A 24389-nucleotide genomic window follows, 5' to 3' on the forward strand; every position below is an offset into this window, starting at 1 on the left:
CTCTGAGCACGCTGCTTCGCCCCAAGATTGAGGGGGGTATGGCTGTACCCGACTTTGAACTATATTATTTGGCGGCGCAACTGCAGGTCCTCACGCAACATGTGGCCAGGGTGTTTAGGGGCCCGGAGGAGGACCGAGAGCTGGGGATACAACGCCATGTGCTATCCTATATCGTCATGCAGCAGAGACTTGAGTTGCGGGGCCTCACTATGGAGTAACGGACACTCAGGCTGTGCTGGCAGAGGAGCCTTAGGAGAGCGAAGGCGACGCGGCCTTATGCGCCGGAAATTCCGATCGGTATGCTGACGGCCCTGCCGTACGGGGGTGATTGGTCCCCATTGCTGGATTGGGAGGAGGCGGGCCTACAGGTGGTGGGTGACCTGTACGTCGATGGGGCTCTGGTACCCTTCGAAGTGCTTCGGGAACAGTTCGGGCTGCCTGACGGGGGGTTCCTCCTGCATGCGGCGGTGGTGGCGGCTATACAGAAGCACTGGAAGGGAGGGCTCATGGAACCGACCACGACTATGGCGTGCCAGTATGTGGTGATGGCAGCGGGCACATTCAAGGCTGTGACATGCCTCCATAACAGGATGCTGAACGAGTGACTGGAACCGCTCCCGGGGCTCAAGGCTAAATGGGAGGAGAGTGTGGGCAGGCCCATCCCAGACACGGCGTGGGGTCACATTTTACGGCGCACGTGGAAAGGCACGAGAAATGCGCGCTTCCAGCAAGTGCATTTCTATGTGCTCCATAGGGCCTACCTGACCCCCGAAAAAATACGGCGGTACTTCCAGGTACAAGACGCTTGGTGCCCGCGGTGTTCGGCTCCAGGAGCGGACATGGATCATTTGTTCTGGGGTTGCCCGCATTTGGAGGCATATTGGGCGGAGGTGGGGGACCTCCTGAACGATGTGACCGACAGGGAGGTGGATTTTGATATGGCGGCGTGTTTGTTGCTCTGGTTCCCGCACACCAAACACACCAAGGTGACGAGCAAATTTATTGATCTGGGTCTGATACTGGCGCAAAGAGAAATATCATGGCATTGGAAGTCCAAGGGCGGGCCGTCAATACGGAGGTGGAAGAATGAATTGCTGTGGTGGTCTGAATGCGAGAGTGTGCTCCGGATGAAGCAGGCTGTCAAGCTTGGCAATGAGAAGGCCTTGGATGCAGCGCGTGCGTGGGAGTTGGTGGTGCAGGCTTTGCGTGACTCTTTGGTGGAGGATGAGGACTGAGGGAATGGGGCCAGTGGACACTGCGGGGCATACGAACACAGAGTTGTCATTGACACTGTAGTGGGATCCATCCAACACATCAGGACGAAGCACACACCATTAGCAGTTGCCGGGGTGGGGACATCGGGGGGTTGTTCAGTGGGAGTTTGGGGTGGGTCGGAAGCCAAGAAGCTGGTTGTCTGCGATGGCGACTTCGAGTTAAGTAGGGCCAGTAGGGCACTGCGCGGAGTAAGAGATGGCTGGGGGGAGCGGCCAGGCATGTTAGGCTCTACAGCGCTCGGGGTGGGTCCGGAAGCGGATAGTAGCATTGATCACGCAAGTGGAATGGCTGACGGAGGCATTGTTGAGGGTGGGGGGGTAAAATGCAGATACGTAAAACGATCTTTCGACCATGGTCCCTAAGGGACGCTCACCGTGATGTTTTCCTACTAAGTAGAGTACTATGCCGCCCGGCCTCCGGGATGCGGGCTGAATGGCTGTGTATGGTAAACGTTTTACTGTTGATCGGGGGGGACGTCACGAGTGGACTGGTTGTCTAATTGTATTCTGTGGTTTCTAACTCTGCAATAAAAACAAATTAAAAAAAAAAATGGTGCAATAGCATTTCAGGATGATATCCTGATCTTTGGGAATGATTGTAAGGAACGTGATAAGAATTTGAATTCTGTATTATTCAATATCCAAATAAAAGGTTTAACATTAAAGTCTGAAAAGTGCAAATTTAGGCAGAGTAAAGTAGAATATTTGGGTCACGAGATTTCCAAAGAGGGGATTAAACCAAAAATGAATCATGTAGAAAGTATTTTGAAAGCGCCTATTTCTACATCTAAGGAACAGTTGTTGTCATTTTTAGGCCTCACAGAATTTTACGGTAAATTTGTACAAAATTATTCTACCATTGTACATCCTTTACGAATTTTGTTGAATAAAAATGCCAAGTTCAGTTGGAGTAAAGACCAACAAGACTCATTTGAAGTCCTCAAGAACAAAATTGTTGATGCACCGTTTCTGAAACCATATTCTGTTGGGAAGGAATGTATTGTGTATGTAGATGCCAGTAATGTGGGTCTAGGTCAGAGGTCTTCAATCTGTGGGGCGCGACCCCCAGGGGGGTCGTGGAGTCCTCTGAAGGGGGTCGCAGATTGTGTCCCTGGCTTGGGCTGATGAGGGTGCTCATGGCGAGGCCTAATTCACACCGAGGTGTGAAAAACATCGAAGCCTCATTAACAAGTAAAAGACTTGTCAAGTACTCGGGTGTGGCTGTGTGTGTCCCTGAAGCCGTTTCGAGCTGGGGGAAGTCGGAGGGGGGGGCTGGGGGATCAGGCTGTAGTGTAGCCTGCCTTTTGAGGTCAATGAATATTGCGCGCCTGGAGCTGTGGGTCCCATGACACATCCCCCGCCCCAAGCAGGGAGGCACAGAGATGCCCTCCCATGATCGGGAAAGAAGGAAAAACACACAGAGAGATACTGACACCCCCCCCCCCCCCCCACCCCCCATGAGAAAGGCACAGAAAAGGTGGGTGAATGAATGATGGGTGGATGGATGTATGTAAGGATGAAGGATGGATGGATGTGTGAAAAGGTGGGTGGATGAATGATGAATGGGTGGATGAAAGGGTGGATGGATGAAAGGGTGGATGGAAGGAAGGATGAAAGGGTAGCTGGATGAAGGATGTATGGATGGATAAAAGGTTGCATGGATGAATGATGGATGGATGGATGGATGTGTGAAAAGATGGGTGGATGAATGATGGGTGAATGGATGGATGAAAGGGTGGATGGATGAACGATGGATGTATGGATGGATAAAAGATTGCATGGATGAATGATGCATGGATGGATGTGTGAAAAGGTGGGGGGATGAATGATGGGTGGATGGATGAAAGGGTGGGTGGGTGGATAGATGAAAGGGTGGATGGATGATGGATCGATGTATGGATGGGAGGATGAATGGGTGGATGGATGTATGTATGGATAAAAGGTTGCATGGATGAATGATGGATGGATGTGTGAAAAGGTGGGTGGATGAATGATGGGTGGATGGATGGAAGGGTGGATGGGTAAAGGATGGATGTATGGATGGAAGGATGAAAGGGTGGATGGATAAAGGATGGATGTATGGATGTAAGGATGAAAGGTTGGATGGGTGAAGGATAGATGGATGAAGGATAGATGTATGGATGTAAGGATGAAAGGGTGGACGGATGAAGGATGGATGGATGGATGAAAGGGTGGATGGATGGAAGGAAGAATGAAAGGGTGGACGGATGAAGGATGGATGTATGGATGTAAGGATGAAAGGGTGGATGGGTGAAGAATAGATGGATGAAGGATAGATGTATGGATGTAAGGATGAAAGGGTGGACCGATGTATGGATGTATGGATGGATAAAAGGTTGCATGGATGAATGATGCATGGATTGATGTGTGAGAAGGTGGGAGGATGAATGATGGGTGGGTGGATGGATGAAAGGGTGGGTGGATGGATGTATGGATGAAAGGGTGGATGAATTAAGGATGCATGTATGGATGGGAGGATGAAAGGGTGGATTGATGTATGGATGGATAAAAGGTTGCATGGATGAATGATGGATGGATGTGTGAAAAGGTGGGTGGATGAATGATGGGTGGATGGGTAAAGGATGGATGTATGGATGGAAAGATGAAAGGGTGGATGGATGAAGGATGGATGGATGGAAGGATGAAAGGATGGATGGATGTGTGAAAGTGTGGGTGGATGAATGATGGATGGATGTGATGAGGTCTAACAGGCGCATTTATGGTTGTCAAAAGATGATGATGAGGAGTACCAGTTTCTAGAAACTTTTGTCAGAAGGGGGTCCTTACCCCTAAAAAGGTTTTACAAGGGGGTCTCGGCATCAATAAGTTTGAAGACCTCTGGTCTAGGTGCTGTCTTAATGCAGAAAGACAAAGAGGGTGAATTTGTTGTGTCTTATGTGTCTAGAGCACTTAGGGATGCCGAGTTTAATTACTCTACTATAGAAAAGGAATTACTTGCTTGTACTTGGGCAGCGCAACATTTCCGTCAGTTTCTTTGGGGTACAAAGTTTTTTTTAGGACAGATCATAAACCTCTTGTTAGTATGTTGTCTGCTGGAGGTGGTAGGACACTCACAGCTCGTCTAGCTAGACTTGCTGCTAAATTACAAGAATTTCGTTGTGAGGTGGTATATGTTCCTGGTCGTTCTAATGTTCATGCGGACTGTATGTCACGTTTGCTTGTGTTGCTGTTCCGAGTGATGATGAATGTGATGTTGCTTATACTTTTGGTGATGTAAGTATGATTCCAGGTAGTTCTACTGGAATTTCAGAAACAGAATGGATTGAAGCCATGGATCAAGATACTGTGTTAAAAGAAGTGCAAGGATTTTTGAGTAACGGCTGGCCAGAAGAAAGGAAATTGACCGGTGAATTAGCCTCCTTTTTTAAGGTTAAAGATGAGCTCATGTTATGCCAGAATATGGTATTGAGGGCCGATAAAGTAGTGCCACCCACGAATCTTAGGGATTTAATTTGTAAGTTGTCCCATGAAGGTCACATGGGCATGTCTACAACCAAAAGAAGGGTTAGGGAATTTTATTGGTGGTCAAGTGTCGATGGCATGGTGGACAGATGGGTTAGGAATTGTTCCCCCTGTTCTATGAGTGATAAATCAGTGAAACCTCTTTCAGTAGATCTTTCTCCTGTTGAATTCGCCCAGTGTCCTTGGCGGAAATGTATCGATATTGTTGGTCCATTTAACTATCAGTCTGGTAAGGAATTGTTTGCTCTTGTTTTGATCGACTACTTTTCTAAGTGGCCAGAGCTAAAAATTGTTGAGAAAGTTTCTTCCGAAAAAGTTGTTGAGTTTTTGGACGAAGTTTTTTGTAGGGAAGGTTTACCGGAAGAATTAATTTCAGACAATGGTCCATAGTTTATTACCAAAGAATTGAAATCTTTTCTCAATAGTTGTGGTGTAGTTTATAAGAGTTTCAAATTATTTTCCACAAGCCGATGGTCAGGTTGAGCGTTTCAACAGAGTTGTGAAAGAGTCTTGTCAGTTAGCTCTGAAGAGTGGTTTGAAATGGAAGAAGGCACTACAAGCAACTCTTTTAACTTACCATACATCTCCCAATTCTGTAACTGGTTTGTCTGCTTTTGAAATGCTAAGAGGTAGGAAGCCTGGCTTGAAACTCATGCCATGGTGTTTGAAAGGAAGAAATTCTTATGATGTTGAGTTGGACTTCAAGGAAGTTCGAGATCGTGTTAAAAGGTATCAGGATAAAATGGTACAATATCATTCAAAAAGAAAATCCAATGTGACCAAACTCAAAGTAGGTGATTGGGTGAGAGTGAAATGTGGAGGACAGACCAATAGGAGGATATCTAAATGGTCTGATCCAGTTAAAATTATTGAAGTCTTTAGCAAAGCTGTAAGAGTTGAAGGTGGGAAAATTTGGAATTTTAGGTGAATTTCTGTATGTAAACCTTTCTGTGAAAAGTTTAAACCTAATGATTCAAACCAATCTTACAAAGTGTTTACATTTATCAATTCAAACCGATTTCACACAGCTAATGATTTGGGAGAACATGTTGATGAATTAGAGGCATTTCCTGGAACTCATGAAGTTTATGATAATTTAAATTCTCACAATGAAATTAGAGATTTTATCACCACAGAGCTGGTTGTGAATGAAAATGCAAATGAAATTGTAACTGATTGTTCTTCTAATTGTAACCAAGATGTAGTTTCTCCCAGGAGAAGTGTTCGTGTCAAGCATGTTCCTGTTAAATTCAATGATTTTATTCGTTTTTAATTTATTTCTATTCTATTTTTTTTATTGTTTTTTTTTTTAAAGGGGGGAGGTGTGTGGTATTCTATTCTATGTCATTTTGGAATATTAGTATGTCATGTAGAATGTTAGATGGGGTTTAACACGGAGATGGGGAGAAGTATTCCTGGAGATCGGATGTGTAACCGCTGTCTCCTTCTGTGGTTGTCAAGCTGTCTTCTCTACTAATAAATCCTCTACTGAAACCTACTGCCATCGTGAACCTTTTAGTACACTAACCCTTACATTTCTGGAAGTAGCATCATTTTTATTCATGGATGAACCATAACGCCTAATGCCAAGACACATTTGAAACTGGTGAATTCTTGGGGTTCTGCACTTCATTGCCTCTTGGTCAGGCACAGCACTACTTAAAAAAACTATAACCAGTCAATAAATAAATGTAACATCTGTATTTAGGTATGATGGCTTTGTAGGTTCAATTGCATATTTTGTTCTGCAATGAAAGCAAAGTAGAAGGTAGCCAAATTTCAACCTTTATCCCCAAACCTTCCATGGAAACCCTAGCAACTGCAGAATTTCTGTGTAGTCTAAAAAGGGCCTACTAACAGATAAAGGGCAGTGAAAACATTCCTGCACATTCCTCCTGAATGTGCTTAGATCCCTTAGATCATGGGTGGCTTGAGACCAAGTATGCATTACTCCATGACTAAACTTTTCAGCATTCAAGGGATTTTGCATTAATCATGTTACCTTGCTGCCATAAACATTGGATGGAATAAGGCAAATCCACAGCAGCAATCTTGCAGAATTGGATATTTCAAGAGTGGAGAAGACTTGGGCCCTCAGCCAGCTTCTAGGCTGCAGCCTCCAGATTTTTAAATAACTTTCCAATATTTCTACGGTCAGTACCTTTTCACGTAACAAGCTGTGGGAAACGGATATCTTCGTTTAAACAACATTTCAGTTTTCAAATGAACCATTCGTGTTCCCAGCTTTACTTGGCCAGTTGTATTTAGCCACACAAAAATGGATTGGGAAAAGTGAGAATATTTGAATTGTTGTGCCGTCTCAAATTATTTTCATTTGCCTTTATTTTATGTTTATATTGTTATATTGATACTTGTAATGCTATTGCTTAAGTAGATCCCCGCTTTTGTAAGATATGTACTTCAGCCATGCTTTGTAAATGTTTGCAAAATATCATATAACAATAATCTGTAAGCAAACAGCAGCTTTCATTGTCCCTGCACACCTAATTCATTCCTCATTGTACATAAGATCAATTAATGGTTCAAATCCCAAATAAAGGACCCAGCTGCTATGGTTCCTCACATTCTACTACACCACGATAATTTAGAATGAAAAAACATTGCATACAAGAAGTAGGGTGCACTCAAAATCAACAATTTGTAGGTGAATAAGTTAATGTAATAAACAAAAGAAACATCTTAAGTCACAAATTTGGTCGTACTTCAATGTCTCCTTAACAATTCATATTTATTTAATGTGTTTCCATTTTTATTCTATTTATTGCAGCTTTTATATAGCGTGTTTAAGTTGCTAGAGTATCGGAAAGCATTACACATGAGTCTGTTCATGTATACAACACTTGATTACTTTCATGCCTTGGGTTTAGTCCATTCAGTGACATTGTAGTCTTGCTTCTCTCCTACCACTTGCTAGTGCCACTCCATTCCACCAAAGCCTTCCACAATCGCATTTCAACCCTCAACGCAGCATCACGCCAACACTATTCAAACGGTCTAGGGCCTTCTTTAGAGTTTGCTGATGTGGAACATCCACCAAAAGTGGCAAATATCCTGTCTAACATATTACAAGTGCATTCATGTCAATGGGTCCCTAATTATGGCATCTGACCTTTGGGATAGTTGGCAATAGGTTCTGGCAAACCAAATTGTTGCTGCTGTACATGGTGCGTTTGTTTTAAGCATTATACGTGTTGTGAATGACATTTCCCGATTTATCACACTTCAAATGCTACCCCTTCAAAACCTCAAACTCCTACAGGCCTGTCCCTCATTATCCAGCCCTAAAGTCCTGACTAATTTCTCTGATGGTCATAACCAAGCCTCTAAGCCAATGGTCTTCTAACCCGTTTTCCCAATGCAGAAGACCCCCACGGTGGGAGCACAGAGTTGTCAAGGGGGAGTGTGGTCAGGAGAAGAGGAGCACTTACTCTGTCCCTGTTGAGAAAAGTTTTGAGATCTAGTGAAAGAAAACAGAACAGCTGGAAGACAGTTGCTAATGGGCAGTTAGCAACTCTTGTCAACCAGGCACTGGTTAAGACGAGGGGTCAAAAGAGACTTCCATACAACACCCAACCCCCTCAATATTGATAAAGCATCATAGTATCTCATAAAAAATTTAGGGTGGATGTTCTGCCAATGGCCAACTAGCAAACATGTATTTCAGGGTGCTTTTAAAAGGAATAACTGAACATAACTGCAGCATTTGAAATGTTACATATATTCAGACCTGCAAGAGTTCCCATGCCTTGTGCACCATCATTGAGTCCAGGTATTTTAGCCATGGTGCATTTGTGGGACTAGTAAATTCGCTTTTAACATTGTAGGTACAAGTTTAAAAAAAGCCCAGCATACAAAATGTGTTTGGCTAAAAATCCAAAACCTGAAGCTGTAACACCATAGCATAAGGTCAACTGTCCAGGTATGATAATGTCAAAAAATAAAAGTAAAGACTGAACAACAATTTTTGTTAGACACCTTCTAAACTCCCTTACAAATGTTGACTCCTTTGCTTCCCATTTAGTTTCAATTTCACATACTTTTTCTTAGAATAAATGCTGTAATACAAAAAATTGCTTTTAGGTTTAATCCTTTAAGAAGCCTCTATATCCAGTGACCCAGAGGGATCCCCCCCTGGGGACAAATCGTGAAGAAAACAAAACCCTTCCATAAGATACCACGGTTCTCCCGTGGGAGCCGCCATTCACGCGTTGACCCCACAGTATATTTCTCAAAAGTTGAAAGTTGGAAATAGGACCTCCCTAAAGACCGGCTCCAAACACAGATTACAAAGGACAGGAGAGTAAAAAAATGTAAGGTACAGCATTCTGGATAACAGAACCTCCTTGAACTCCTGCTGCTTTCTGCACTCTGCGGGTGAAACAGACTCACCTCCCTTCCTGCGCCGAAGCTAGGGATTGCCTGCTGGCCTATGGGGACTCGGACTCGGTCTCCCAGCATCCCTGTGCGGCGTACTCTCAACGCGTCATTCATCAACACCCGGAGGTGACAAAAACAACAGCGCGCCTCCCACAGCGCGGGACCTCCTTGAACTCCTGCTGCTTTCTGCACTTTGCGGGTGAAACAGACTCACCTCCCTTCCTGCGCCGAAGCTAGGCATTGCCTGCTGGCCCGTGGGGACTGGGACTCGGTCTCCCAGCATCCCTGTGCGGCGAGATGAATGACTCTCAACAAGTCATTCATCAGCGCCCGGAGGCGACAAAAACAACAGCGCACCTCCCGCAGCGCGGGACGCGCGCTGGCGCTGCCTTGGCCAAGGGCGGGCCCGCCGCGCCCGTGTGAGCCTGAAGGAGGCTGGGTTGGGCCCATCCCCTAACATCTTGCCCCAGAACTGGTATTTTACTGTTATATATTTTGTATTTTTGTTGGCATTGGTTCAACTAAGTGATTACCGATTATATTAGGAAGTTATCACACGGGATACATTATGAGTAAAAGAAAGAAGACTCACGTTGATGTTAAGGGTCCCCAAGATTCACAAGCCGGGGGCCAATCCTCATTGCTCTCATATTTGGTGGGAGCCATCGGTGCGATAGAAAAACAGATCATTAATGTGGAACAGGCTTTGGGGAAAGAGATAAGTAATCTGGATGTAGAACCCATAGTGCCCACACAACCCCAGGATGTCCCCCCGAGAGAGAATCACACACAAGATAGAGCCAAAAACGGATGTGTACAACAGCTTCTAGTGGACATCGAAGCAAGTTCCTCAGATGAAGAAGTAGAGGTTCAACCCCCGAATAAACGCTCTAAGAATCCCGCAAGCATGCTGGGGGGCAATAACAATCCCATGATAAATACAAGCATTCTTCACATAAACCATCCTAAGGAATATCCCAATAGAAAAAGGCTCAGGGGGAAACAACCTGCCGTACAAGCACATACTCGCAGGATTAATAAAAACTTTGGGAAGACTAATCTGCCTACCCAAACTGAGCGTAATAGAATTGCGACTGAAAACCTCACAAAGGGCATAGATACCCTTCGTTGCACCCTGGTCGAGGCATTACAGTCCCTGGCCAATAGAATGACCAACTTGGAGTTGGTGGTTAAAGGGAAACACCCCACAACAAGAGCAGATAATGAAAGTCGGCTACGGCCTGGTACCCAAAAGAAAGTTACATTTAATTCACAGCCCATAGTTGATCTACCCACTGTAAATCCAATACCTTTATCTGTGGCTAATACACAAACAAATTCCAGATTTAAGAATAGCAGAAACACACCATCAGTGCATTCTGACCCAATAAACCCTTTAACCAAGGCACCCGATTCCAATGAGATCGAAAGTCTTGTCACCATTTCTAAGGATCCAATTGATTTCAAAAATTTGGCCATGAGGGATCATTTAGACTTACCTCCTGCCGCCACTCCATACGTGGTGGTACTGGCCAATGTACCCATATTAGCACCAGCAAAGCATGAAACCTGGAGGGAACTCAGGAATAAGTCCCTACATTGGCTGGGAAATCAAACCGGGTTAAACAACAAACTGTTTAATTGTTTTAAAATGGCAAGAATGGTAGCGTGGGTGGGAAGGGAAAAGAAGACCTCGCCCGGAGACTGCATTGTCCTGACCTTCAGTGATCCTAGACTTGTACACGATATTCTATCAAGAACTAGATGTATTTCTAAACATCACAATTCTATAAGTAAACAAGACACATATACACCAAGGTGGAGTATACCTCTACATAATCATTATGAGGCTTTATCAGGTATGGACGATCAAGATTGACAGGGGAAGAACAGAAGGGAGGAGAAATCCTTTGAGACGATCATTCCGCTATTGACAGAACTAAATGGGCATCTGGTGCAGGAAAGTGTAGAAAGTTTTGAGATAAAAAATGAGGACAAAGTTAAATTAGATGCAGTTGTTAACAATGCCCAAAATAGGACACTTTTAGATAACAAACTTAAAGTACAAAGGCTCCAAGTAGATCCTCCAATGAAGACAGGGCCAGTACTTACTGAGGGAATAAAAGATGGCACAATTCTAGTGAACCACGAATAGTGCCCCCAAAAGTGATAAAATCTAATGAGAATATTCTAAGCTGGAATGTCGCGGGCTCTTAGACAAAGTAACCCACCCCCCATGGCTGGATATAGTAACTAAGTACAGTATACTTTGCCTTCAGGAAATGTGGTCCATTAAAGAATTACACATCAATGGGTATCAAACTTTTAACACCGGCCATTGCTAGTTCGCAAGGCAGAAATAAAGGGGGGCTGTGTACGTATGTTTCAACCTCGGGGGGGATCACAGTAGCCAAATTTATGTCAACGGAGTACTATCAGATCCTACTAGTTACCTGGGGAGATGTAAACAATATGGCGATAATTCATTTCTATTATAGCATCCCAACATCCGTATTGGACAATGTTATTATTAATCTTATGAGCAATCGACTTAGATTGGAGGAACAGGTGTTTGAAGACATGGTTTTGCTTTGGGTGGGCGATTTCAACTGTACCTTATGCCCCCGCGGTGCTGCTGGTATTTGCGGACAAGGGGACAATAAGGAGGATACCCCCACCCATTTCACTCACTCCAAACTAGGGGACTTGCTAAATAACTTGATTTTCCATTTTAATTTGTCATACACTAACGAACTATGTTCACCTATTATACCTTTCCAGACCACCTTTAATCGGAGAGGGTGCAATTCGATTATCGATTTTGCCCTCTTATCCATGAGGCATTCAGGGCTAGTATCATCTTGGGGAATACTCAACACCATGCTGAGTGATCATTACCCTATCTCCCTTGGTATAAAATTTAAGGGGGTTGAGCAAAAATCGATGGGAAACGTTCCTTATAATCCCCTAATCAGCCTGGCTAGTAGAAACGGATATTCCATTAAATGGGATGAAGTGGAGCCTGTGGTTTTTCTTCAAAATTTAGTGATAAATACTTACGATCACATGCTAATTTACCTTTCACAAAAAGAGGAAACACACACAGTCCTGGATTCCTTCAATAAAATCATAGCGGAATCAAAACAAAAAAATTACTAACAAGGGAATACCGCCATAGTACAAAGAAAGCCTATAGCTGGTTCGATGAAGGCTGCACTAAGGCACGTACTACTTTGAAACGCACCCTACACAACTCCACAAGATCAATTGAATTAGTTGGGCAAGCCAGAAAATCTTATCATAACTACCAGGAAAAAACAATTAAAGAGGGACGCATGGCTGGCATAACATGAAGCTTCCCAAAGAAAAGATAACATAGCTTTCTGGAAAGCGGTCAACGCTCCGCTCCTACAAAGTAAGGAGGCAGATGCAACTGACCTTACAATTACAGGCGAAACTTGGGTGACACACTTTAAAGGCCTCTATGATAAGGCTAACATAGACAATTCGGGAAAAGCAATTGAAAATGCAATTGGCACATTTGACGACTATAATCCATCTAGCGTGTTTCCCCTGGGCATTGTATTTTAGTGTGAGGAGAATATAAGGGCAATTAATGAAAACTCCTCAGGAAAAGCACCCGGTCCGGACTGCGTCCCGATTGACGTTTATAAATTTGAGATAGATCTATGGGCACCCTTGCTAACCAATGTGCTAAATTATTCAAATAGGTCTGGAATTTATTCCAACTTGGCCAGACGCTATCGTGATCCCGATCTTTAAAAAAGGAACTAGGAACGACCCCACCTGCTACCGTCCTATATCGTTATTAGATGTATTGATGAAGGTGGCAGGACGGATAATTTTGAACAGGATACAGGAGTGGGCGGAGGAGAATGAGGTTATCTCTAACCTACAATATGGGTTCCATGCGGGCAAAGGAACAATAGAACAGGGCCTCAACCTAGCACTAGTAATAGCCAAATACACACAGGCTAAGAAGGGAAACCTTCTTGTTACTTTTGTGGACTTAAGCTCCGCTTTCGATTGTGTGGATCCCGAGAAATTATGGACGATACTTAGCGACATTGGTATAGATAGACAAATCCTTTTATTTATCAAAGAATTGTATAGGTGGCGGGTGCTAGGGTACGGTATGGCAGGAAGGGTGAGTGTTCAGAGAATTTTGATATAAGGAGGGGCGTGAGACGGGTGCATTTTAGCACCCCTTCTTTTTACCCTGTATTTTAATACTAATGGTCAACATCTCAGCGAATTTCAGTATGACTACCCAACTGTGAGGGGCATCCCGGTACCAATTTTCCTGTCCTGGACTAGGGTTGGCCTCCAAAGGGCAGTAGCTAAATTCTCTGATTATATGAGTGGCAGAGGGCTAAAAGATAATGTTTCCAAAACGTATTCCATATCCTGTGGAATTGGGGCAAAGAGGACTCCGAGCTCAATTTTTCTGGATGGGAATAAGATTGAGAGTACCGATAGATTTTCCTATCAAGGAATCAACTTTGATTTAAAGGGTACATGGCAGGCAGCTGCGACTGCAAGGAAACTAGCCTTCTCCAGGGCCACAAGAGCGCTGACAAACTTTGCTGAAAAATTGGGTGGAAGACCGGTTGGAGAACTTTTACAAAATTATAAATCAAAATGTGTTTCCACCGGTACTTACGGGGCAGGCATTTGAGCGATTGAACAAGCGGAACAGATATAATTCCGTGAGAATCCCTTTATTCGCTATTTATTAGCAGCCCCCAAATCCATAGCTACTTATAGCTCTCATAGTGAAGTAGGCCTACCATATAGCTCTGATATCATTAAAATCTCCCCTTTACTATTGTAGCATAAAGTTTGGGTAACACCCGAGACAAGTCTAAATAGAGATGTCATCACAGACTGCCTTAAGCTGGATGGAGGGGTCAATATAAAATGGTTCAATTATGTAAAACAAATGCTAAATGAGATTGGGCACCCGGAATTCTTCGCAAATCCTGTAAGCATGGAAGCTGTGTCTAGAAACTCATTGAAAAAGATGGCCTTTGAGCATTTAGATAATAAGAGGTGGCTCCTGGAAAAGGTCAAATGTACAGTTGCAGATAACCAGCTAATTATCATCAGAGAAGGGGTCCAACCTTATTTGTTACTAGAGTCAAGTTTTTATACTCGCATGCTGTTGAGCCGTTTCTGCACTGACACCTTCTATAGATTGATAACTTTCCCAGAACGTAAGGATTGTTCAGGGGAAAGGGTCATTTGTCCATGCGATGATACTTCATACTAATCAAATATTCACTGTGTACTGTTCTGCAAGTTTTACCTGATACAGAAGAAGAGATTTTTGAAACCCATATTAAAGGCCTGGGGGCTCCGTACCTGTAGAGTGGCATTCCTCAAGTTAAAACAGCTAGAGAATGAATATGTTATCAAGGCAGAATCCTCTTTTTTAACATTTCTTATTAGGTTTCGGAACACTATATAGTGTATATGGCCATTGAATTTTTCAATATTAGAAAGTTACCTGAAAGATTGTACATAGTGTATAAAGAAACTGTAAATATTCCAAATCGAATATGTATATACATATGTCCTATCCTTCCTACTTTTGATATTGGTTACACAAAATGAATCGTGTGGAGAGATTCCCTTGATAACTTTTGGTCCTGTATGAATTGAATTATAGTATTTCCTATTATATTGTTAATTTTTAAATGTATAGATCTCTTTTAACATTGGTTTTTAAATGTACGCTTTTATGATTTTGCTATTTAAAATGGAATAAAGCTTAATTGATTTGATTTCGATAACAGAACTCTACTTTATGGTTCAAATGGTCTCAACTGTCACACACATGGGGAGGCTCAGTCACGACATACATACCTACAGACCTGATTCAGGTGGGAGACTCCAAATTTTAGAAGCCAAAATAGCTTTATTTATGCTCTCTCCTGTCTAAAATCGCCTCTGCCACATTATAAATAAATGGGGAAAATAAATGCTACTGATGGTTTTTCCAAATTCTCCCACTTTCATGTTATAAAATGTGCAGCATATGGATGCTATACACATTAGAACCCCTGCGGTTCTGGGCGGACTCTGAACAGGAAGTATGTGATATGCAGTGAAGGTGTGGTTATGGGAAGTATGGCGTAAAGTGCAGAGTGTGAATGGATGCTGGAGAATAAAGATATGATCACCAGAAGCTCCTGTGTCTGGCATACTCTATTTGCATGCTCAAGGGCTGGGGAAGATGGTACAAAAAGATGCCACTTATTTCAGCGACTCATTTCCTACTGGGAAAATCAGCACTGACTGGAGGTTTACAAGATCGAAACCCGGAAAAGATAGTAAATTGGAGAAACCAAGTAGCAGGACTCCTGATTAAGCTATCTCTGTATAGGTTGCAAAACATTCTGTTTGCGAAACTATAAGTCCCAGTGCTCGCAAAACTTAAAACAGAATTATTTGTTGATCCTTTGACTGAATAATTACAAGCTCTCGTTCATGGGATCCTTAACCTTGAGGCAGAACCTCGCATCGACGCCTCGCCGCGTCTCAGAACTGATGCATCGCTTAGGCTCCTCACAACACTTCGCAAACCACGATTTACGGTATTCTGGCCTGCTGGCCTAAGTATGTCCTTTTAGCTAGCCGTGCTCCATCCAGGTGACTTTGCCCCTGTCTGGCACAACGAGAAATCCACAGTTGCCACTTTGTGCTTTTTGCGTTATTTCTACTGAAATCGTTAAACCTGCATACCGCCGGTTCTAATGAGTGGATTTTTGTCATTTTGATCTTATTTACTAAATAAAATTATATTTTTCGAAACTGGTGAGGGACTCATTTCTGGTGTGTTTCCACTGTGTTACTATTTGAACTGTCACACAAATACTTTACACATTGCCTCTGAGTTAAGTCTGACTGCTCTGTGCCAGGCTACTCAAGGGTTGAGCACAGATTAATTTAGGGTTGCTTGTGACTTCACCCTGAGAAGAATTGTGGCTGTTGCTTAAGAAGTGTTTCACTCCCCTCGGTCTTCAACCAGTAACCCGCCTTCTTAGAGGGGCGATTCGGTTCCCTTGACATGCAATCTTCTTTCCCCCTGAAGTGTCCTGTGCTCATCCCTACCCGATATTTCCTCCCAATCCTGCGCCTGGGCCCTCGTAAATATGATAACTGTCAAACACCAAACAAAAGTCTCTATTGCTCAATGCATAACCCTTTCCTCTCCCCTATACCCACAAAACACCGCCCCGTCTGCAGCCAAAAGACGCTCATTGGCTTGTTTATGCTTGCAGAGAAAACTCACTTTTCTTCCCCCTTAAATCCGCCATTACAATTAATAAAACCCAGAGCCCCGCTACCACATGTGGCGCCCTCGAACGCCTCATCAGGCCGCACACACCCAATGCCTCTGAACTCCACGCCAGTTTTGTGTCCAGAACTCTCAAACGCGAACTTTGTCTACACTAAGAATGATCCGAAAGCGCCTAGTTTAATTAAAGTTCTTAAATTGCGCTATCCTCAAAAGCGCTCCATGCTTGAGGGAGAGGAGTTGCTCACCTGAGAGACGACCCAGAGAACATTCTGCTGCTGTCTGTACTTCTATCGGCGACTTTAGCATGAGATGGAGGAGGTAAAAAATAAGAGCCGCGTGTCACGCAGCCCTCTCAGACACAAGGCATGCCTACAGAAGCATGACCAATGTGAGCCTGCTTTCAGCTACTTTTTGTGTCACGCGTCAAACAGTCCCATTTTTAATTTGACGCTCAGGGCGACCTGATGTCACGTTAGTCAACATACCACAGGTCACCACACAGAGCCACAACGTTTTCATTAACTCACACTTAAAATTGGAGGCTGGGTTATGTACTTGCGTGAACACGGAGGGCTTATGGACCCAGCATGTTTGAAACATCCCAAACTAGAAAGCTTTATTACCCTGATGGGGAAAGGAGAATTGAAACCGAAACTTATTGTGCAAGGTTTAGAATGCAAAGCGGGCTGGGTTTGTATCGGCAACCTGGCATGGGATTAAACCCAGATCTGTGACTGGGGGTGAATGTTTTTGCCATTGTGCGACATCGCGTCCATCATCTTGCGTGTTAAGGAGGGCATGGGCCCTGGTACAAGCGAGGCAAATAGCCCCTGTGAATTCTGTGGAGCAAATACAGCAATTATCAGGGTTGAATGGGTGCCTCGGGTCTATTTACCCCGGTGCCACTGCACCTGCTACGCCAATGGTAGCTATATGCCTCTGCAACATATCTCAATTAGTATAATAAATGGAAAACAGAGGCAAAACAGATTCTGAACATAACGTTACGTCTTTTCGTTTTTTTACCCCCGGGTCTTTTGAACACTACACAACGAAACAGTCATGTGACAGTTATAGTTAAAAGTAGTTAAACGCTGTGTAAAAACAAACTTTTTAGTACAGAGCAAGGGAAAAGTGATGACGTCAACATGGGGAATAACACGGGGGTCTGCTTTGTTGAAATGTTGATCTAAAGTTAAGCTCGTAGGTTGACGTAGTTTTCATAAAGTGCTCTTTTTCAGGCGCTGCCCGTGCAGAGAGGTAGGGGGCAGTATTGAGGGGCGTGCGACAGACGACCAGGAGGAAAATTTAAATAAATACAAAAAATTCCCTCGTCGTTGTCTGTCGAAACCACCGCCCTACAGTTCTTACCTGCACGACCGTTACCCACATGCAGAGTCGCAGGGGTTCACGAACCCCCGCTTTAGCATCTACAGGGGGGGGAGGTTTTTTTACGGACCTCGGTCATCTGCGACTTGACAGCGAAAAGCTCATAATAAATACAGGAAGGGTGGACTTATAGAAAACGGAAAGAAGGATGAACAAGTGGATGCATGAGTGGGTTAAAGTATGGATGGGTGAGTGGGTGAAAGGATGGGAAATGGATGAGAGGGTGAAAGGATGGGTTGGTGAAATGATGAATGAGTAGGTGATAGGATAGATTGATGGATGAGTGGGTGAAATGATGCAGAATGAAAGGATGGGTTGGTGAAAAGAGGAGCGGGTGAAAGGATGTGAATGAGTGGGTAAAAAGATGGATGGATGGGTGGGTGGGTGAAAGGATGAGTGGGTGAGACAATGATTATACTGGTGAATGAAAGGAAATCTGAGATGATGGATGGGTGGTAGTGGTGAAAGGATGGCAGAGTAAATGGAAAATTGAGAGGATGGATGGATGAAATGTATGAAACTATGGCAGAGTAAATGGAAATTTGAGAGGATGGGTGGTTGGATTAAAAAATAGCAGAGTAAATAGAATCCTCTGAGGATAGATTGAAGGGAGGGTGAAAGGATTGTAGAGTGAATGGAATACTCAGAGGATGGATGGAAGGAGCTAAGGATTGATGGATGGATGGAAGGAGCTAAGGATTGATGGATGGATGGATGGAAGTACAGCAGAGTAAATAGGAAAAGACAATAAATCAATGGATGGGTGCGTGAAAGGATGGAAGAGGAAAGGGAAATCTGAATGTATAGATGGATGGCAAAATAAATGGAAATCTGAGAGGATGGATAGATGGATCGGCAGGTGAAAGGATGAATAGGTGAGGGAGTGGGTGAAAGTACAGCAGAGTAAAAGGAAATCTGAGGGAATGGATAAAAGGGCGGGTGAGTGGGTGAAAGGACGGCAGAGTAAATGGAAATCTGAGAGGATTGATTAATGGATGGATGGCATAGTAAATAGAAATCTGAAAGTATAGATGGCTTGCAAAGTAAATGGAAATCTGAGAGGCTGGGTGAACAAAAGGATCATTTGATGGTGGCGAAGTCAAATGAGGGATATATGAGTGAATTATGTATGTATGCATTAATGTTCGCATAGATGATGATGTGAGAACGGATGGATGAAATGGCCAATGGCTGGATGGAATGGTGAAAGATTGAATTCTGGATAAAAGAATGAATGGGTGACAGAATGCAAAGGTGAAATGCTGGAATTCAACAGGTAGATGGAAGGGTGAAAAAATTAATGGATAGAGGCTTGGATGGAAGAGAGAAGGGATTGTTTCCAGAGAGGATGAAGCTTGCTTGCTCCGCTTGCTTGGTGCCAATAAAGATTTGATTCCAAGTGGGGGTATTTTAATTTTCTGGCTACCCCTTTGAGAGTCGGGCTGGTGTATATGGCAATTGGGGAACTGCCAGAAGGGTGGTCTGAAAGGCCAGTGTGTGGGGCCGGTTTCTGGCTGTTTGTGGGCCTGGTGTATTGTCTGCTGGGCTGTTTTTTTCTGTTGAAAAGTTGTTTTTTCCTGGTCAAAGATTTTACCATCTGACTTTGGGCCAGAGTAATATTTAGGGAGGCGGACCATTTCTCACCAGGGTGAAGGAGTAAACTACTCTTTCGCCCTGATGAATATGCAGCCCGCCTAATCTATAAACTGTGGTTCCTGTCAATGCTTTTAGCAGTTGGGTGCACAACTCTGTTAACACACTGGAGCCTATCACCAAAATGTTTTCTTTTTTATTTAAAAAATAAATACATCCTGAAGTCGGATTTTCTTTTGGAAATAAAAAAGAAAATGCTCCCCTCGCCATGGGAGTCCTCTCCCATTACAAGGAGAGTATTTAACAGTTTTCTTTTTTTTTTTTTTTATTGGAGTTCATGGTGCAATAAGGAAATACATAAATACATAACCATAAGCAAGGTTTAAGAACATCTGATACATATATGAACAATTAAAGAACACAATATTTTATGTGGGGGTAAAAAATTATATAAAGATCTATCAATAGATATAGCAATACAGTACATTTCAAATTCTTATTCTATCGTCCATCCATTTCTTAACCGGGGCCCATAATCGTCTTCCCATTTCTCGTTTTTTAACACCTTTAAATTCATAGAGGCCAGACTCAATATTGTAAATGGCCAAGAATCTGGAGATCCACATCTGAAAAGACGGGGCTGTTACATCCTTCCAACCAGCCGAAATAATGATTCTGAGCACGGCGACCGACATAAAAACCAAAGCAGCTTCGTCATCTGTTAAAACCAATTTCGAATCTGAGCCAAATAACATTATTGTTGGGGATAGATCGATCTTATGACCTAGCAGCCCCTCCCAGAATTTTGTTATTCCATCCAGGGCGGGGGTCAATCGTTCACAAGTAAAGAACATATGTAGTAGGTCAGCTTGTCCCTTATTGCATCTCGGGCAGCAATCATCATTCCTAACACCCCAAGCAAATAATTTAGCCGGTGTATGGTACAGATTAAAGACTGTTTTAAAATGTTTTTCTCGTAAGTTGGACGCCTGAAAAATCTTTTTATTCAAGCTTAATGCTAGGTCCAAATCTACATCCGGGTTTCCCAATTTAGATGCCCAATCACTTTCTACTTTTCCTACATTGTCCTGTAATCTGGACACCAGCATGTTGTAAATATCTTTTATCTTCCTACACCTTCTTCTCATACCTTCAACCACAGGAATGTCTGCAAGGGGTTTGAGCTTTGGTCTACAAGCCTGTAAGATACCGGAGATTTGGCCATATATAAGCCATTTATTTGAGGGGAGGCCATATCTCCTTTGCATGTCCTCAAACCCGCTTATCCTATCTCCTACCATTAGGTCTCCAATAGTCTTAACCCCTAAATCCTTCCAGACTTGTAGGATCCCGTCATTGCTTAAGTGAGGAAAATGGCTAGAATTATTCAAGAGGAGAGAAGAGTTGACTTTAGGGATATGAAAACATTTTAGAATTGATTTCCATACTTGCCATGCACCTAGCAGGATCTTAAATCGTGCCTTTCCATAGAACCTATATTCCAGTTCCGGCAGCAGTAATCCCGTAGCTTTCTCCCCCATTAGTAGATTGAAGATGGGAGAGGGACCCTGGTTGTCTGTAATAGTCGCATCAGTGTCGCATTGAAACAGGATTGACATCTGGGTTAGGAGACAGGTCCAGTGATACAATCTCAGGTTCGGAAGTGCCATCCCACCTCTTTCCCACGGAAGGGACATAAGGGTCGTTGAGCGTCTAACCTTGCCATACTACCATATAAACTTGATAAAGACAGACTCTAATTGCTTCAGAATTTTCTCCTCAATATATAGGGGAATGGCTCTAAATAGATATAGCACCCTTGGAAACATCGCCATTTTTACAACATTTACTCTCCCGACCAGTGAAAGATGAAGGGCATCCATCCTTTTCAGTTCTAGCTCTATGGATTTAATAAGGGGAGGGTAATTCTCTTCCACTATCTTACCCACTGTAGCATTTATCTTAACCCCTAAATATAAAGCAGAATCAACATACCTTGGGTCGGGTCTTGGTATGTTTCTAGAGCAGATTATCTGGGTTTTGGATTCATTCAGAAGATATCCAGAACCTTGACCAAAAAGTTTAGCCATCTGTACCAGTTCTGGGAGTGCCTGCTGCGGGTCTGTTGTGATAACCGCCAGGTCATCAGCGTAGGCTAAGATCTTGTTTTCATAACTATTATAAATCACAGGAGATATTCTAAGGCACTCTAAAATCTTCTGAATGAGCGGATCAATGTATAGAGCGAATAGTATGGGGGAGCAGGGACAACCCTGCCGTGTCCCTCTACTTATCTTAAACTTGTCTGATTTCTCTCCCATTACCGTAATTGTCGCTTCTGGGTCTATATACATAGCTTTAATAGCCCTAACAATATTTGGACCAAAACCACTCCTGGCCAAAATGCTCCAGAGGAAGCGCCACTCCACCCGATAAAAAGCTTTTTCTGCATCGAGCAGGATCATGCCCATCCCTCCCCCCACGGCTTCCTGGGCATCAAACAGAGTTATTGCTCTAGATGTGTGATCTGTCGTACTACGCCCAGGAACAAAACCATGTTGCCATGGAGAGACAAGATCGCCTATGATCCTGCCCAACCTCTTCGCCCAGATCCTTGAATATAACTTGGTATCAGCATTTATCAAGGATATAGGTCGATATGACCCCGGTTTCTCTGCTGGTTTGCCTTTCTTATGAAAGACTATAATGTTAGTTTCCTACCATGAATCGGGGACCACCCCAGAGTACAATATCCCATTAAAAAGATCTACTAAAAGAGGAGCGATCTCTTTTTCAATAGCTTTATAAACCTCCGAGGGGAGACCATCAGGACCAGATGCTTTCCCTGGCGCTAATTCTCGCAGGGCAGATAAGACTTCCTCAGACGTAATATCTTTATCGAGTGCTTTTCTTGTTGTATCATCCAAACACGGTCCTCTGTCAATACACCTATCCTCCTGATCATTATTGAAAGGGTCCTTCTCATATAATTTCTGATAGTATTTTCTAAATATCGCTAAGATATCTTTTATCTCTGTATAGGTTATCCCTTCCTCCTCTATACATGGGATCGCATTCTTTGTTTTTTCCTGTCTAATCCGGAGTGCAAGTGCTCTACCAGCTTGCTCACCCGTTTCATACCTCTTTGCCCTCGAAGCTTGGTACTCCCCTATTGCTTTCTGTGTAACCTCCTTCTGCAGTGCCGCTTTTACTGCCAACAGAACTCCCTGACTAGCCTCGGTATTACTGCCAGTAGCGATATCCTTTATATGTTGTTCTTCCACCTCCACTAGTTTGACCATTAGTCTCTCTACTTCGCTTCTATCTTCCTTTCTAAGCCTGGCAGCACAGCTGATTGTTTCTCCTCTTAGAGCAGCTTTGAAAGCCTCCCAGACCCCATTTCGGGATGTACTATATCTATTTGCCGCAAAAAATTCGCCAGCCCATTTATTCAAATGATCCACAAATCTGCTATCTGCTAACAGCCTTCTTCCAAAGGTCCAGTTTGTTTTAGACCGTTCTAGCCCTCCCATATCGTAGTTCAGCAGCAAAGGGTTGTGATCTGAAATAACCCTTGGGAGTCTACTTATCTTAACTTTTTCAGATTCCAAAGCAGAGACAAAAAAGTAGTCCAATCTTGAATATCTCTGGGCTGGATTTGAAAAGTAAGTATAACCTAGATTTGAAGGTTCTTTAGCTCTCCATAGGTCCTGAAGCCCATGAGAAGCTAACATAGATTGAACCGCTTTAAAGACTCTAGGTTTCCTTCCCTGATACGATGTACCCATCCCCATTCAGATGAGATATTTAAATCTCCCGTAAACACTAGAGGAGAGGGCCAATTTGCAAGCTCTATTTCTAGGAAATCGTAAATTTCGGGATCGTCCTCATTAGAACCATACACGGTACAAATAGTTAGCCCCAACTCCATCTCAATAATCACCCATCTGCCATTACTATCTACTTTCACCTTTTTCGCTTTCCCTAAACTTTTTCGTCCTAGAATGGCAACCCCTCTGATTGTTGATGTTTGAGTTGTACAGGCTAATAGTTAAAATCCGTTTATACAAAGCAAATTTCTCTTAGACCAAGGGAGGTGGGTCTCTTGTAAGCAGAGAAGATCTAATCTGTTATGTTTAACTAGATATGCTAATTTCTGCCTTTTCCTCCAATCGTTTAATCCCCCCACATTAACTGTACATATATTAATACGTGTCATCGTTGAGAGTGTTACAACCTGTATCAAAAATCCTTTCAAAAATCATTTTCCTTGCTTGCCTCCGTTGACCTTAACCTGTTCTGCACCATTCCTTCCTTTTTCCATTTTTTTTTGTTTTCTTCTCACCCACCCTTCACCCTCCCTTCCCTCTCCCCTCCCCCCTCCCCTCTCACACCTCCTCCCCCAACCAGTCCCTGAGGCATACTGGGACCAAGGGGCCCCAGGTATGGACGATCGAGTGATCTGAGTATCACCGCCTGCTTGATCGCCTGAGAATTTTTATTTTCCCTTGGTTTAAAAAAAAATTTTTTTTATAGCGTTTCAGATGGTTATCTTTAGTATTTCCCCTTCTATTTTCTTAGTTCAGAGAGTTCATGCAAATAAGCTTCAGCTAGGATCTCGCTTGTGAAGTTCTTTGTCTTTCCTTTGTAGATTACTCTTAGGCGCGCTGGATTCAGCAAAAAAATGGTTGCTCCAATTTTCTCGAATGGGGGAAAAAGTTGTTTCAGCCTCCATCGGCGTTCAACCGTTGCGTGTGCAAAATCTGGACGGACAAAGAAGTTATTTCCTTGAAATTCCTTCCGGCTCGTTGGTCTAGCCAGGTCGTAAATTGCTTCTCTTAAAAGAAAGTTTCCGAAGCAAACCAGAATGGCTCTTGGGTACTGTTTTTCTTTAATAGGGCTTT

At 43.3% G+C, this 24389-nt stretch overlaps 2 protein-coding genes across 2 annotated transcripts in view; one reads left to right on the plus strand and one right to left on the minus strand.

The window, feature by feature from the left end:
• LOC147692971 (protein SSUH2 homolog) overlaps positions 1-16836 on the minus strand; it is a 159828-nt gene extending 142992 nt beyond the window's left edge. Inside the window, exon 1 of the mRNA XM_086939220.1 lies at positions 16749-16836. The gene's annotated coding sequence lies outside the window, so the exon portion shown is untranslated. The remainder of the gene's footprint in view (positions 1-16748) is intronic.
• LOC147692972 (syncytin-A-like) overlaps positions 1-20210 on the plus strand; it is a 36026-nt gene extending 15816 nt beyond the window's left edge. The window contains exon 3 of the mRNA XM_086939566.1: positions 20065-20210. Within this exon, the coding sequence (XP_086795692.1) occupies positions 20065-20210 (146 nt within the window). The remainder of the gene's footprint in view (positions 1-20064) is intronic.
• Positions 20211-24389: the final 4179 nt, after the last annotated feature.

The sequence above is a fragment of the Lissotriton vulgaris genome, chromosome 9 (assembly GCF_964263255.1).
Source record: "Lissotriton vulgaris chromosome 9, aLisVul1.2, whole genome shotgun sequence".
NCBI classification, from domain to species: domain Eukaryota; kingdom Metazoa; phylum Chordata; class Amphibia; order Caudata; family Salamandridae; genus Lissotriton; species Lissotriton vulgaris.